Source organism: Taurulus bubalis, assembly GCF_910589615.1.
Source record: "Taurulus bubalis genome assembly, chromosome: 11".
NCBI classification, from domain to species: domain Eukaryota; kingdom Metazoa; phylum Chordata; class Actinopteri; order Perciformes; family Cottidae; genus Taurulus; species Taurulus bubalis.
In genome coordinates this window covers 19,406,910-19,420,980 of record NC_136599.1, presented here as the reverse complement: position 1 = coordinate 19,420,980, position 14,071 = coordinate 19,406,910, and the positions used below count along the sequence as shown (strand labels likewise).

The 14,071-nt window shown below is 43.0% G+C and overlaps 3 protein-coding genes across 3 annotated transcripts; 2 read left to right on the top strand and 1 right to left on the bottom strand.

Annotated features, from left to right (window-relative positions):
• Positions 1-55: 55 nt before the first annotated feature.
• On the top strand, positions 56-2,459 carry hyal3 (hyaluronidase 3; the record flags this gene model as incomplete). The annotated part of the gene is made up of 6 exons (XM_079225849.1): positions 56-301; positions 811-1,246; positions 1,427-1,574; positions 1,729-1,855; positions 1,980-2,069; positions 2,157-2,459. 6 exons carry the CDS (start codon positions 56-58, stop codon positions 2,457-2,459), a joined length of 1,350 nt encoding a protein of 449 aa, XP_079081975.1.
• Positions 2,460-2,647: 188 nt separating this feature from the next.
• Positions 2,648-3,921, bottom strand: LOC306743344 (uncharacterized protein; the record flags this gene model as incomplete). The annotated part of the gene is made up of 3 exons (XM_079225848.1): positions 2,648-3,017; positions 3,107-3,325; positions 3,786-3,921. 3 exons carry the CDS (start codon positions 3,919-3,921, stop codon positions 2,881-2,883), a joined length of 492 nt encoding a protein of 163 aa, XP_079081974.1. The 3' UTR covers positions 2,648-2,880.
• A 2,506-nt stretch (positions 3,922-6,427) lies between these two features.
• amt (aminomethyltransferase) lies at positions 6,428-11,693 on the top strand (the record flags this gene model as incomplete). The annotated part of the gene is made up of 9 exons (XM_079226763.1): positions 6,428-6,550; positions 7,687-7,854; positions 8,061-8,141; positions 8,658-8,789; positions 8,943-9,021; positions 9,339-9,484; positions 10,114-10,294; positions 10,486-10,641; positions 11,421-11,693. 9 exons carry the CDS (start codon positions 6,428-6,430, stop codon positions 11,594-11,596), a joined length of 1,242 nt encoding a protein of 413 aa, XP_079082889.1. The 3' UTR covers positions 11,597-11,693.
• Between the last annotated feature and the right edge of the window lie 2,378 nt (positions 11,694-14,071).

The window sequence follows — 14,071 nt, the reverse complement described above, 5'->3', positions numbered from 1 at the left end:
CCTCCCCCTTTCTCCCCTGTCAGGAGGGACAGGACACGTGAGTGGGTGAGCAGCCATGGTTCTGTCTCACCTCTTTCTCCCCTTCCTCCTCCTCTTCCTCCCTCCCCTCTCCTGCACCGCTCTGTCGCCACCCTCTACCCATGGAGTCGTCCTCCCCCACGCCCCTCCCATCCTGCGGGGCCGGCCCTTCGTTGTGGTGTGGAACATGCCCACGGCCCGGTGCCACAAGCGCTTCAACGTCCATCTGGACCTGGGCCGCTTTGATATCGTGGAGAACCGACAGCAGCTCTTCCAGGGGCAGGTGAACCAAAACAACAGCAAGCTAGTGCTGCAGAGTTTTGTCATTTAAAAAAAAAATGATTAAAGGAGACATATCATGAAAACAAATTATCAGTGCTTGCGTACCTACATTTGGGTATCCATTTTTTTTGGGAGTTTATACAAACTGTGAAATATCACGACCCAGTCTGTTTTTTGTGGGCTGCTTAGGTCAGAAAACATGTGATTCCACAAGCTATTTGGATTTGGCTCCCCTCGGCACACACAGACTCATAAAATAAGACCGGACCATCTGAGTACCTCCACCCAAGGCTTGAGAACTACCTTTGCAAAGGTGCACCATATTTTTCTCACTAGCCAATCAGGGAGCTTTAAAGAAACAGGCGCTAAAATGGAGCGTTTCAGACAGGGAGATATTAGGTATATTCAGACAGACAGTTTGAAGGAAAACAAACAAAACCTATAGCATATAAACATGTTCTAGTAGAAAGTACAAACCGGAAAATTAGCATATGTTCCCTTTTAAAACAGAAAATGACCATCTTCTACCGGGACCGCCTGGGGAAATATCCCTACCTCTCACGAGACGGCAGGAAGGTAAACGGGGGGATACCGCAGCTCAGCGACCTCTCTGCCCACCTCTCTCTCACAAGGGCACAGATGTCCGGTTTGCTGCAGCCAAACTTCACCGGTGTAGCCGTTATCGACTGGGAAGAGTGGCGGCCATTGTGGGAGAGAAACTTTGGAACCAAGATGGAGTACCGAAGGCAGTCCAAGCTGCTGGTGAGACGGGAGAGGCCGGATTTGTCAGAGAGGGCCACGGTGGCGATGGCGAGGCAAAAGTTTGAGGAGAGTGCTCGAAAGTTCATGGAGGAGACGCTGCATTTGGCGGTCAGCGTTCACCCCAAGGGATTCTGGGGGTTTTATGGTTTTCCTGAATGCTTTAATAAGCAGAAGAGAAAGACAGGTAGGACAAACACTGAGCAGCACCTCCATTGCATCTGTATATCTCTTTTAAGTTTTGATCAAAAGGTGTTCCATATTATACTTTTTTTCTTCTTCAATTCCTGAACATAAAGTGAAAGTGTTTTATAACTGCTGATAAAAACTGAATCTGTGTCTTCTCTTATGTCACTTGTGTGGTCAGATAAAAGCTACACCGGACGCTGCCAGCGGGGGACCAAGGACCAAAATGGCCGCCTGTCCTGGCTCTGGCGTCAGTCCACTGCTCTCTTTCCCAGCGTCTACCTACCGCCAAGGCTGGCAGGATCCACGGATGCTGCGCTGATGGTCAGGTACAGGAAACTGGAAAACATGAAGAAATGTTCGCCCGCATCAAACCGCTTAGAAACAGCCTCAGCCTCCATGAAAATGTCCGTTAACCAAAAGCTCTGCGCGCGGGAGTTCAAGGAGTTACTGATGGACGTTCTTCATTCATTCCTCACTCAGACACAGACTGCTGGAGGCTTTGAGGGTGGCATCCCTTTGGCACCATGGCAACAACACCAGACATGCCATGCCAGTCCTTCCCTATGCCCGGCTAGCGTTCACACACTCTCTCACTTTTCTTAACAAGGTTGGATTTGTTGCAACTCATAAAATCATGCACACTCATGCACACATACATACCAATGTGTGTGTGTGTGTGTGTGTGTGTGTGTGTGTGTGTGTGTGTGTGTTGTGTGTGTGTGTGTGTATAGACAGACCTGGTGCACACATTGGGGGAGAGTGCGGCGCTTGGAGCCGCTGGCGTGGTACTGTGGGGAGAGCTGAAATTTGCCAAATCCAAGGTCTGTATTGTTTGAAGAATGCTATTTGTGTGTGTGTGTTTGTGTGCGTGTGCGTGTGTGACCCTCTCGACTTCTCCCACCACCCAGCATCAGTGTGGCCTCCTCAGGGACTACGTACACACTGTCCTGGGTCCCTTCATCCAATCACTGAGGTCCGACACGAAGCGCTGCAGCCTCCGCCTTTGCCACGGCAATGGCCGCTGCGCCAGACGACGCCCCAGCTCTAGTCACATGGTCGCCTCAAGTCCAGCCACGACCTCTGACTTCAATGAAATCGCTGGCTCCTTCAACGGCAAACATGTTCACACCCACTTCATGTGTCAGTGCTACCCGGGCTGGACCGGGCAAGAATGTCAAGAGGAGGACGAAAACAGACAAGAGAGCACATGACCTCAATGTTTCTATCAAGGTGGGAGGTCACTAATGGAAAGTTGTAATGGAAAAATCAATTAAACATTTTTTTAATTTGTGAATGGTGTTTAATTTGCATACTTAAAAAAAAAAATCACACAAAAAAATCATCATGCATGGGAATTGGATTTTAATTATTTTTACTGTGTTATTACACATGTTTCTTTCTGAGCGCACAGACTAGAAACAGCTTTGTGTGACACAATGGCAACACTTCAAATCATCAATGCTGAATCATCAACTAAATACTTTAAACGTGTATCATTTAATGTCTTGTTATGAGATATGCTCCTTTTCATACCGTTACCGGAGCAGGAGAGAGTGCAAATGTTTTTCAGAAACCTGAAATGGTTTTATCAGTTCCCAGTTTGAAACGCAGATATCATTCATGACAATCATATTATGTCCCTCCTCTCATGGCTGTCAGGTTGTGTCTCAGTGCCTGCAGTTCCTGGATCAGCAGTGACAGCTGTGTGGCTGCAGCCTCTTTCTCCTTCACTGCCTCAGTCAGCGTCCGGACTGCGCCGCCCTGCTGGACTGGAGGCAAAAAGCCAAATTGTCACGATACAAAATATTCAAGAAATATCAAGGGGAAAAAATGAAAATGCATGAATACGGTATCTCACCCAAAAAGTAGAAGATGAGTAACACTGTTAGCAGAAGCAGAGTGATGACAGCACAGCCCATGGCATAGGCATGTGATGAACTGGGAGTGAACATATTCTGTAGACGACTCTGCCATTGGCTGCCGACCGTACGGCCTCTTTGATTGACAGTTGTCATGTCACTTGTGTAGAGATTCCCATTGGAGGAGGGGGAGTAAGCAGGCCGAGGAGGCCTCGTCCCTGAAATCATCGACAAATAGATCAATGTCAGTGGGTTTGTACTTTTGTAGCTGGTTCGAAGTGTGTGTTGACCTTCTCTGCGGTCTTTTTAGGGACCGGTGTGGCTGCGTTTGGTGTGTGAACCTTTTGTGGCCGTGTTCAGGGTTCTTTGTTTGGAGTGTGTGTGTGTGTGTACCTTTGTGGATGTCTTCAGTTTGTGTGTGTACCTTTTGTGGCCGTGTTCAGGGTTCTTTGTTTGGAGTGTGTGTGTAAAGGTACCTTTATGGCTGTTTTCAGTTTGTATGTGTACCTTTTGTGGCCGTGTTCAGGGTGCTGCGTTCGGAGTGTGTCTTCAGTTTGTGTGTGTACCTGCCTTTGAGGCTTGTGTGTAGCTTTTGTGGTTGAGTTCAGAATGTGTGTGTGTGTGTACCTTTGTGGCTGCATTTGAACCTTTTGTGTCTGTGTCCATAGTTGTGTTTACCTTTGTGGCTGAGTTCGGGGTGTGTTCGGTGGAGATCGTTGATAGAATCCACAGAATGGAGCTCGATCTCGGTGAGGTCTCGGTCACTGACCCGGTAGAACGGAGGGGTAGTCTGGGAGGACGGAGGCCTGGACATGTCGCCTCCTCTTGAGGGATGCACAGATGGTTCGACTGCCAGAAGGTTCAAGATGTCACTCCGCTAGTCAACAACTTCTTTCCAGGGAATATATCTGGGGGCTATTTAGTCTCCCTAAAGTGTGCCATGCAGCTTTCCACAGTATTAGCTTCCAAAGGCCATGAGAGGCAACACCTTAAAAAAAGAAAGCAAAACATCCACTAAGATGGTGCATGAGGGAATTGGGCTCTGAATAACTTCACTGGCTTTTGACTTTGTTGGAATAGTTTGGTATTGGAATGTCAGCCATACAAAATAACATTATTTATATGTTAGTGCTATTTGTTGCCTTTGTGTCTAAATACTAAATACATGCAGCAGCTTCACAGATGCTCTTTGCTGGCATTTACTTCATAAGAATATGATGGGTTGGTTCTGAAAGTGGAAGAGAAAAGACAGAGAGAATTAAAGGTTATTCTCTTGTTAAAATAAAAATAGAGCAGTGGGTCGGCATGGACGGACGTATCACGTGAGAGGGAAACGGAGCAGATTAACTTGGTTTCTATTTGAAGACAAAACAATACAAACATTTGAATAGTTGATTTATCCGACCTATTAATGGAGCTGGTGATCAAACCCATGAAGGCACAATATTGCTGGAATTTGACTCAAGGACCAAAGGACAACGTGTGAATGAATAAATGAGTGGATGATTAACCGCCTGACTACCTGCTTCACCTCACTGTGCTCAAGACACTGCCAAACCAGATACGTTTTGGGGGATTAGGTCTAGAGTATACTCCTCCCACTTACCGTCTGTCTCCACAAAATAAGAGCTGTGGGTTTTATTATTTCTGCTTCTTTATTCCTGTCAATCTGCCAGTCTTCTTGTTCACCCAGTCTCCTCACACTCAGACACTCGTTGACCAGAATATGTGTCTGCACCCACGGGAGCAGCAATAAGATACATTGAAAATCCACACAGGTTATCCAGGAGCCACACAGTGACAAAATTAATCCAAATGAACTCAAACGAAGCGTTTCCAGTAAAGTCCTTGATGTATGAAGGCAAAAGGGAACCTCATGAGTATGTGTGTGTGTGTGTATGTGCGCGTCACTGAGCAACTGTAGGACGCCCGAGTGCCACCCCCTCCTCGTAAGTACTTTGGTTGTGTCCATGTTCTGATTTAGCTGCCCTGCTAAAGAGGTAGAGCGAGCTAGAGACATGTGGAGAGAGAGAGTCTTCTCAGCCCTCCAAACATGCTCACACACACGCCCAACCCGGCTGGCCCTCCAGGCCTAAAATAGCAGCAGGAATGGGGGTAATTTTAGTTTCTCTGGCCAAAGGATGAGTCAGTGATCTGGATGGAGGGCATGCTGGGGTACAAAGAGATAAACAAACACACACACACACACACACACACACACACACTTTATCAGACCCAAAACTCAACAGATGATGACAGATGAGATACAATTTTGATTTCCATAGCATCTAAATAAGAAAATAGCAATTGAAATATGTAGAATGAGCAGAATGGAGAATTATGATATACCTGCTTTAATATTAAACATGAATGCTGCTGACGTACATTAAAGGGTGTAAAGTATGCACAGAACAACATGGAGAGGCCTCTAAAAAAAACAATACAAAAGTAACATGCTTGTGTGAGGACCCTGTTGCTGAATCTGCATATGTGGTCCAGACTATATCTTTGGGCCCCATATGCAAACCTAGTCAATTGTTTTGGCTGAGGTCAACCACGTTTGGCCCTCACAAGCCACATGAGTATCGTTGTGGCTGTCTATAGCTTTAACAAACTAACACACAAAGCAACACCTTTGAAAAGTGTTTTCAATTAACAACCCATAAAAAGTGTCACAATTATGGGATCCACTTTTTTTAGAGAATCCAGGTTTCATAAAAAAATACGATACTATGCTACTGTACTATAGCTCAGTGGTTCTCAAGCTTTTTTCAGCCAAGTACCCCCTAACCAGTGAAAAGCATTTTTGCTTGAAAAAACAGATGTAATACACAGCAATGTGCCAGCAGTGTCTGATTTAATATAGAATATATACAATTCAGTTTAAATAACTATTTTTAAAGTTTTTTTTAATTTATAATAATGTTAAATATGTATTTAAAAAAATCTCAAATATCCCTTGGGGCACTAGTACCCCCATTTGAGAACCACTGCTAAGGCTCTTGTATATAATGTTATCCGTGGTCAAAATGCATTATGTTATGACAAAGGGGAATTATGCCTAAAACCAATCATTAATTATTTATTATCTTAGTTGTTTGATAAGATGAGGCAACTTTGAACTCCTGCAGGGACTAATCAACTACATATCCCACAAGTCTTTGCTCCTTCCTCCAGTCGCCCCCCCCCCCGCTTCACGTGTTTTTGCCAGAACACGAGCAGCAGGAATCCCAAAGTGTGGAGTCCGAAGAGTTCCGTGCAACAAGCGCAAAGTGCGACCCGTCAGACTGTGAGACTTCAGCGGGGACTCAGGAGGCGCGATGTGGGCTCGGTTTCTGCTCGGCGTCGGGGGATCGGGGCTCGGGCTGCGGGCTTCCAGGGACGGTTTGCTGCGGGCGGCCGGTGCGGGATGTGCGGGGAAGAGGCAGGCTTCAAGCGGAGACGTAAGTGCACCGCGACGGGTCGCTGCACGGCAACACGCGCTCCAACTTTGAACAAGTTGCTCGCGCATCTCTTTGGATAAAGCAGCTTTAAGCGCCTGTTTTCTGACTGGACGAGGATGAAATCAAATAGGACCCGTTTTGGACATTGTGGTGCTGCTGCCTGCTTAGTCTGATCTTATAAAGGTTGGGCAATAGTAGGTTTATGAATATGAATCAAGAGAATGCTTTATGGCATGCTTTTTATGTATTCCATGTATCATATTTGAAATGGAGGATGTGAAATCAAAGTTGTTTTTATGACAGTGATGTTTGTGGAGGCGATGATGGACAGCTGTCACATTTTAAGGCTTCCTTTTTTCGTTAATGCATTACTATCATGACATCAGTGTGTCACAGCAGCAGTCAGTTCATGCATGTAATGTACATCTGTCCCAGCAGACTCCCTCCCTCTGTCTGCTCCACTTCACTGGGATGCACACCATGGTTTCTTTTATTAAAACCACGAGTGACTGACTGCACCGCGCTGTCTCTGCTTACTAAATGTGTGACCTGACCCACACTCATTCATTCAGTAATGCTAATGAATTTCCTTCAGACTGCACTCACTGAGGAGGTTATGAATGAAATATAAAAGTTATTTATTGTATATCTTTTTTCTAAATCCTCAGTCAGCATATTTCTATCTTTGAGTGTTGCACAAAGCAAAAGGGGGTAAAAAGACTAAAGTCCTACTCTTAACCGTGAGGCGAGCCGTAACCTATAGTTCATTAATTGTAGGTAGGTGTGCGTGTGTGTGTGTGCGTGTGTGTGTGTGTGCGTGTGTGCGTGTGTGTGTGTGTGTGTGTGTGTGTGTGTGAGCATGCATTACAACCAACCAGAACAACCACTTCTCATTTGTTCATTCAAATTAACAGTTGACTTTGGACTTGAACAGTTTAGTTAAATATCAATTGACACACTCTTCCAGTGGTTGGATTGTTATCACATTGAAAAATACAACACAGCCAACTAAATACTAACTGCATTATTTATTGCATTTAGTATTTATTATAAGTAGTACATCAAAATGTATGCACTGCATTCCACACGCTTCTATTTTTTCGGTTCACTCGGTAATAGCGTTTAATTGTCCCCAGGCCGCCTCGAAGAGGACTCCGCTGTTTGACTTCCACAGGGATCAGGGGGGGAAGATGGTGGACTTTGCCGGCTGGAGCATGCCGGTCCAGTACAGAGACAGTCACATCGCCTCGCACATGCACACCAGAGAGCACTGCTCCATTTTTGACGTCAGCCACATGCTGCAGGTGAGATCAGCAACACTCCCGAACCCAGGTTAACGGATACATACATGTATACAAATACAAACACGTCATTACACATCGTCATGGTAAAATACAGCACTTTGTCAATTAGATTTGTTTTTGATCCAGGAAGCAACCCACCAGAAAAAGAAAAGATCCCATTGCTGTGTTTTAAACATTTGCTCTTTTTTTCTTCTTTTCTCTGCTAGATCAAAGTCCACGGCAAAGACAGGGTGAAGTTCATGGAGTCTCTCGTAGTTGCAGATATTGCAGAACTCAAGGACAACCAAGTGAGATGAAGGATTGTTTCACGTTCAACCGACAATAACAGATATTTTTTTGGTCCACTGATACAGACACAACCTTTTAAGTTCTTATATGGGTAACTGTATGTACGTATACACTAGCAATGCATTTGGAGATAGGTATATGGATAGATATATGGATAGATGTATACTTTAATCATCCCCAAGGGGAAACTAGTTTGTCACAGTAGCAAACAAATTACATAGAAAACACAAAATATCAGGAATGAAAATACTCAATATATACAGCAGAGCGTATTAATTTAGGACATTAAACAATTAAATGAAACAAATAAAGTGCACACATGCAAAGTATGTGCAGTGTATATAAGTATACAGTGACTAACTATACAACAAAAGCAGTGAAAGGGCTATTGTTGATGTTGAATCAATTAATGGAGGATCTGGCCAGAGGTGACTCATTATAAAGGGTTTCCGACCCCCTGACACTGTACAGTGGCTGTTTCTTGCATAGCTAACACATTCCCACTCCCCACCCAGGGTACGCTGTCCCTCTTCACCACAGAGAAAGGAGGGATTATTGATGACCTCATTGTGACAAAGACGGACCAGGGCTACCTCTACGTCGTCTCCAACGCTGGCTGCGCCGACAAGGACTCGGCGCATATGAAGGTAAAAGCAGACTGTGTGTGTGTGTGTGTGTGTGTGTGTGTGTGTGTGTGTGTGTGTGTGTGTGTGTGTGTGTGTGTGTGTGTGTGTGTGTGTGTGTGTGCGCGCTAGACTGATAGAACGTGTCTTTAACGTGCGTACGCGTTGTGCCTACAGGCCAGACTGGCAGAGTTCAAAGCTGCGGGTTTGGATGTGGATCTGGAGTTCCTTGATGAGGCGCTGATCGCTTTACAAGGTAAAACCATTCTTCCTTACTTCATTCCTTTCCTCCAACCTATAAAACAAGGAAGGGCCACATTGGTGCCGAGCCGGTAGTATTCTTCATCTTTGTTATCAATAACTAACCAGCCATCAAACAGTTGTGTTATTTTATCATATTCAGGAGAGCTAACTTTCTCGATGATGTTTGTTTCATTATCTCAGTTGCTGTATTTGCCCCAAATGAATCTTTAATTAATTGCTATAACATTTTTCTGGATATTTGACCTTGTCTGTTTAGGACTTTCTCCATGCCGTAGTATATGTAGATAGCTTATTAGTTGTGTGTTGTAGGTCCATCCATGGCTCAGGTGCTCCAGGAGGGGCTAAAGGAGGACCTCACCAAGCTGACCTTCATGACCTCCACCTTGGCCACTGTGTTTGGTATTCCTGGCTGCAGGGTCACTCGCTGTGGATATACCGGAGAAGACGGGGTGGAGGTCAGCATCTCCCACTCTCTCTTTCTCTTTGCTTCCTTCCTATACTTATTCTTAAAATCTATATTTGTCTTACAGTGGCCTTAGCTATAAAAAGTACACTCAGTGATTGCAGGTCTCCACCAGTTGTTTCTGTGCAAACGACCACTGAGTGACAATGTTTGATTGAATAAATGCAAACCACAGGTAAATCTGGACAAGAACAATTCCTAAACCCTAAAGGAAACACGATTCCAAATTAAAGCAGTTGTTGATAACTTGTGGCCGGTTATGACGAGTGAAGAGCCTTGAACCTGCAGCAGGTTCCAGATTAATGCTTTACTTCATGAATTCATCTTTTTTTTTTCCACTCTCTCTCTCCACTGGCCCACTCTGCAGGGCCTCTGTCGATATCAGGATGGATGTGGGTGGGTCTCTCCATGTCTAACAGAGGGAATGTGGGAGTTTGTTTCTCTTTGTCACATGTTTTGCCTTTCACATAACTCATCTTTCCCTCAGTGCTGAGACTCATTTGACTCACTCTGTGTATTTGATGTAATTACTTGTACTTATCATCTGTTTAATATAAATATATCTTTAATGATAAAAGGCCTTCCCTGTCTCTCCAATCTGTCTGTGTCTCTGTGTTCCAGATCTCCGTCCCCCAGTCCAGAGTGGTAGAGCTGACAGAGAAGCTGCTGGCTAACGGGGAGGTGAAGCTGGCCGGTTTGGGCGCCAGGGACAGTCTACGGCTGGAGGCGGGGCTTTGTCTCTATGGAAATGACATTGATGAGACCACCACACCTGTGGAGGGCACCCTCGTCTGGACCATAGGTAAGGCTTCTGATTTCATTACAAAATATTTGCATTCTTTCTTCTTTTTTTTCAGAAGGCTGTGGTGGAACCAGTGATTTTTAAAACACGTCAATCTTTTCAGCTTTATCTGGACTCTTTTGTCATGCAGACAGTTAGATGAGATGTCCCTTCTGTGTACTCACTCTGTTGCTTTGTCTGCTTACGCGCAGGAAAGCGTCGGCGTCAGACCAAGGATTTCCCCGGCGCTGACGTCATTGTACCTCAGATCAAAGCCAAGACGGCCAGGAAGAGAGTCGGCCTGGTGTCTACCGGCCCCCCCGTCAGGCAACACACACCCATACTCAGCCCGGATGGAAAGGTCATAGGTCAGAACACAAACACGGAGAAGTGGTTTACACGACGGAGCTGGGCCATCCCTGTATTTCATTAATTAAAGAGTGGTGCAACACCAGTGGATTAAAGTAAATGCTAGTAGTAGACGTGAAATAAAATGAACAGGTTTAGTTAAAACCTTAAGTTATCACTGACACAAAAAAAGAGCCACATTTTGCAATTTTAAACTCCACACAGTCTCTTTAATATTTCAAAGTGAATTGGAAATATTCAGTTTAGTTTGACATCATACAAAACGTGCTATGTCAATGTATTGACTATCAAGTGTGTTTCTGGTCTGGTTGTACAGAATCCTTTCCCCACCTCTGTAGGCCTCCTCTTTAGCCCGACGAAGCTGCCTGAGTTTTGCCTTATTTTGCATACATAAGCAAAATTGTGATATATATATATATATATATATATATATATATATATATATATATATATATATATATATATATATATATATATATATATATATATATATATATATATATATATATATTTTAATATAGAGAAAGGAAAAAATATAGTGGTGAAATGAATTACGAGTGAAAGAATGTAATGTGTATGTAAGCAGCCAAAGATTGAGCGGAGTAACAAGTCCGCGTGCTGCTCAGGAAGTAAATCTGAACCAGAGAGGAGGACCAACTTTCTACCAAAAGTTTCTACTCTGGCTCGCTGTCTTTTATATTATATTAGGATGGGGCCAGAAAGGGATTCAGACAGAACCTTTCCAAACATATGACCTTTTCTCTGCTGTTTTATTCAGGTGAAGTGACCAGCGGCTGCCCATCTCCCTGCCTGAAAAAGAATGTTGCCATGGGTTACGTGGATGCGGCATTCGCTAAAAACGGAACAGCCATCCAGGTCGAGGTCAGGAAAAAAGCAGTGCCCGCCTCCGTCAGCAAGATGCCCTTCGTCCCCACCAACTACTATTTTGGATAAGAGGGACACACACACACACACATGCACACGCACCCACACACTACATACCTCTGTCCCAGATTTACCCATGCTGCCCCCTTCCGTTTACCTCCAGCAACACCAGCGTGAAGACTGAACGTCTTCATTGACAAGTCCTCTGAGAGGAAATAATCCAAAAATGCTAAACTATTGTACGATACAGTATGCGTGCCGGTCGGATGTGATCAGACACCTTTATTGTGTGGCACATTAAATGCATAGTAGTTTTCCTTTTAGGCACTAAAGCAGCAAAGCGTAAACTGAATGGTGGTTTGAGGACAACAGGACCTCATATGTAATAAAAAGACTGCAGGACACTATGAACAGCTAGTATGCTACCTGTGTGCTTTCACATTTTAATTACAAGCAGTATTGTCGAGTCTGAGAATGTATGTATGATGTTATGGGCTTAGATGCTCTGTTAACACGATTCGTAGACCAATTTCATTTTTTTTTTCTTTTAATGTTTTATAAGCGGACAGCAGGTTGACTGATTCAAGTAAGAACAGAACCACTGAGGCTGCGTGGATCCATTGGACATAATGATTTAATTAACTTTCTGTTGTAGTAAATAGGTTTTGCTAATGAACCATGACGTTGTTTACTTTGTTACCGCTGGACCAAAACTAAGAGATTCCAAATGGTTCTTCTGATGTCAAATCACTGCATATCTGCATTTTGCAAAGGCCTTCAAATCCCACAGAGCCAACTTTCCAACACAAAACTCTTATCTGAAATTTGCCAATCTGTCTGTTGATTTGGTCATAAACCTTTCTATCAAATAAAACCTTTGCTTTTTTCCTAATGTGATGAACCTAAAATAGAAGTTTACGCCACATGTGGCACAATGATATCCTAACTTGAAAATAATGTGAATTGTGATTATGTGTGTTCCGTCTGGCACTTATTGAAATGAAATTTCATTGTCGTTAGACTTTCTGTGGAACTCTGAATGTTTTGTTTTGTCAAAACTTATAACATACTTAATATAAAAATACTACTACTGATTAATACCTTTGTTTTTGTCATCTGTCTTTAAGGTGCACTTTTTCCGTCAATGTTAATTTTCATATTTAATTGAATTTTTATGTAAACATTTTGCATATATATATATATATATATATATATATATATATATATATATATATATATATATATATATAATGTGTGTGTGTATGATACTTCTTCATATTACTGTGGTCAGTCAGCCCAACACAACATTGGCCCGGGGATATGGAACAGGATTAGGGCACCAAGTGTCTCATTTGTCTCACAATTGTGACTTTCCCAAAGATCAAACTGTGGCGTATATGGGTTTGGGTAGAGCAATGAACCCCCAAAACACTATGAATTCAGACTTAATGTCAGTGTTCTGATTTTGTATTATTGTTGTCAGTGGGGGGTCGATTTGGTAGGAAAGGCTGTGGCGGGCCCCCACTGCACCACACTGTTTTTTTCCAGAGCCGTTTTCTAGCTGTACCACACTCTGATAAGACCTGTAGTGAGGCTACACCCGAGGGAAGATGTTCAGACAAAGGCAAAAAATCAAAACCTGCTTATTTTGGTGTAATTGAGACCTGTTGTGAATTTATGTGCAATGGGACATTGGGTTGGTCTGTGTTTGCTTCTGGCCTCAGATGTCTTGCTCCCAAATTGTAGAGCTTAGGTTCAATAAATCTCAAATGACCGCCACTAAATTGATTTACTTTTTTGTTTATATTAATTCTACGTCTATCTCCCTTTATTTAAATGCACTTTAAACTGCGTTTCTTGTATGAAAGCTGCTTTACAAAAAAGTGAATGTAATTATATTTACGAAATCTATCTTCAAGTGTTGTTTCATTTCAGTGAATTAATTATTATTGTTCTTTAACATTTCAAGAGTTATGTGTGATTTCCTCCTGGGAACTGAAGGAAAATAGTGTCTTCCAAATTCAGCTTTTTTGTGATTTCCTACCTAGAGTTTAAAAAAAACATCTTACAATTTAGACTTTTTAAATTATTTTAATTTTACAGCATGTCCACTGTAGTGGACCACAGGACAATTTCCGTGTGAAAAGACAGCCACAAATAGAAGATAAGAAAACTAACAAATTATGGCTATAGAGTGATATTAAACCAATTATACCTTCAACTTGATTATAAAACAAAATAAGTATTCATCTTTGAATGAATGCTGTTTATTCTTCAAATACTTTGTTGTCAATGTACTTGAAAAAGTACTGAATTGGACTCCAGTCTGCACGGGTTGTAGAGTCATCTTGACAGTATAGAAGCCCAGGTAGCACAGGTGTGAAACTATTATGATGGAAAATAACGCCATTAAATGAAAGCTAATAACAGGAATAATAATTAAACTTAGACAAATCTATTTGGATTAAATGCAGTCAGGTCGTAGTGCATCATTGGAATAAAACATCGGCCTAAGTGCTACTCCTAGCCCACAGAGGACAACAT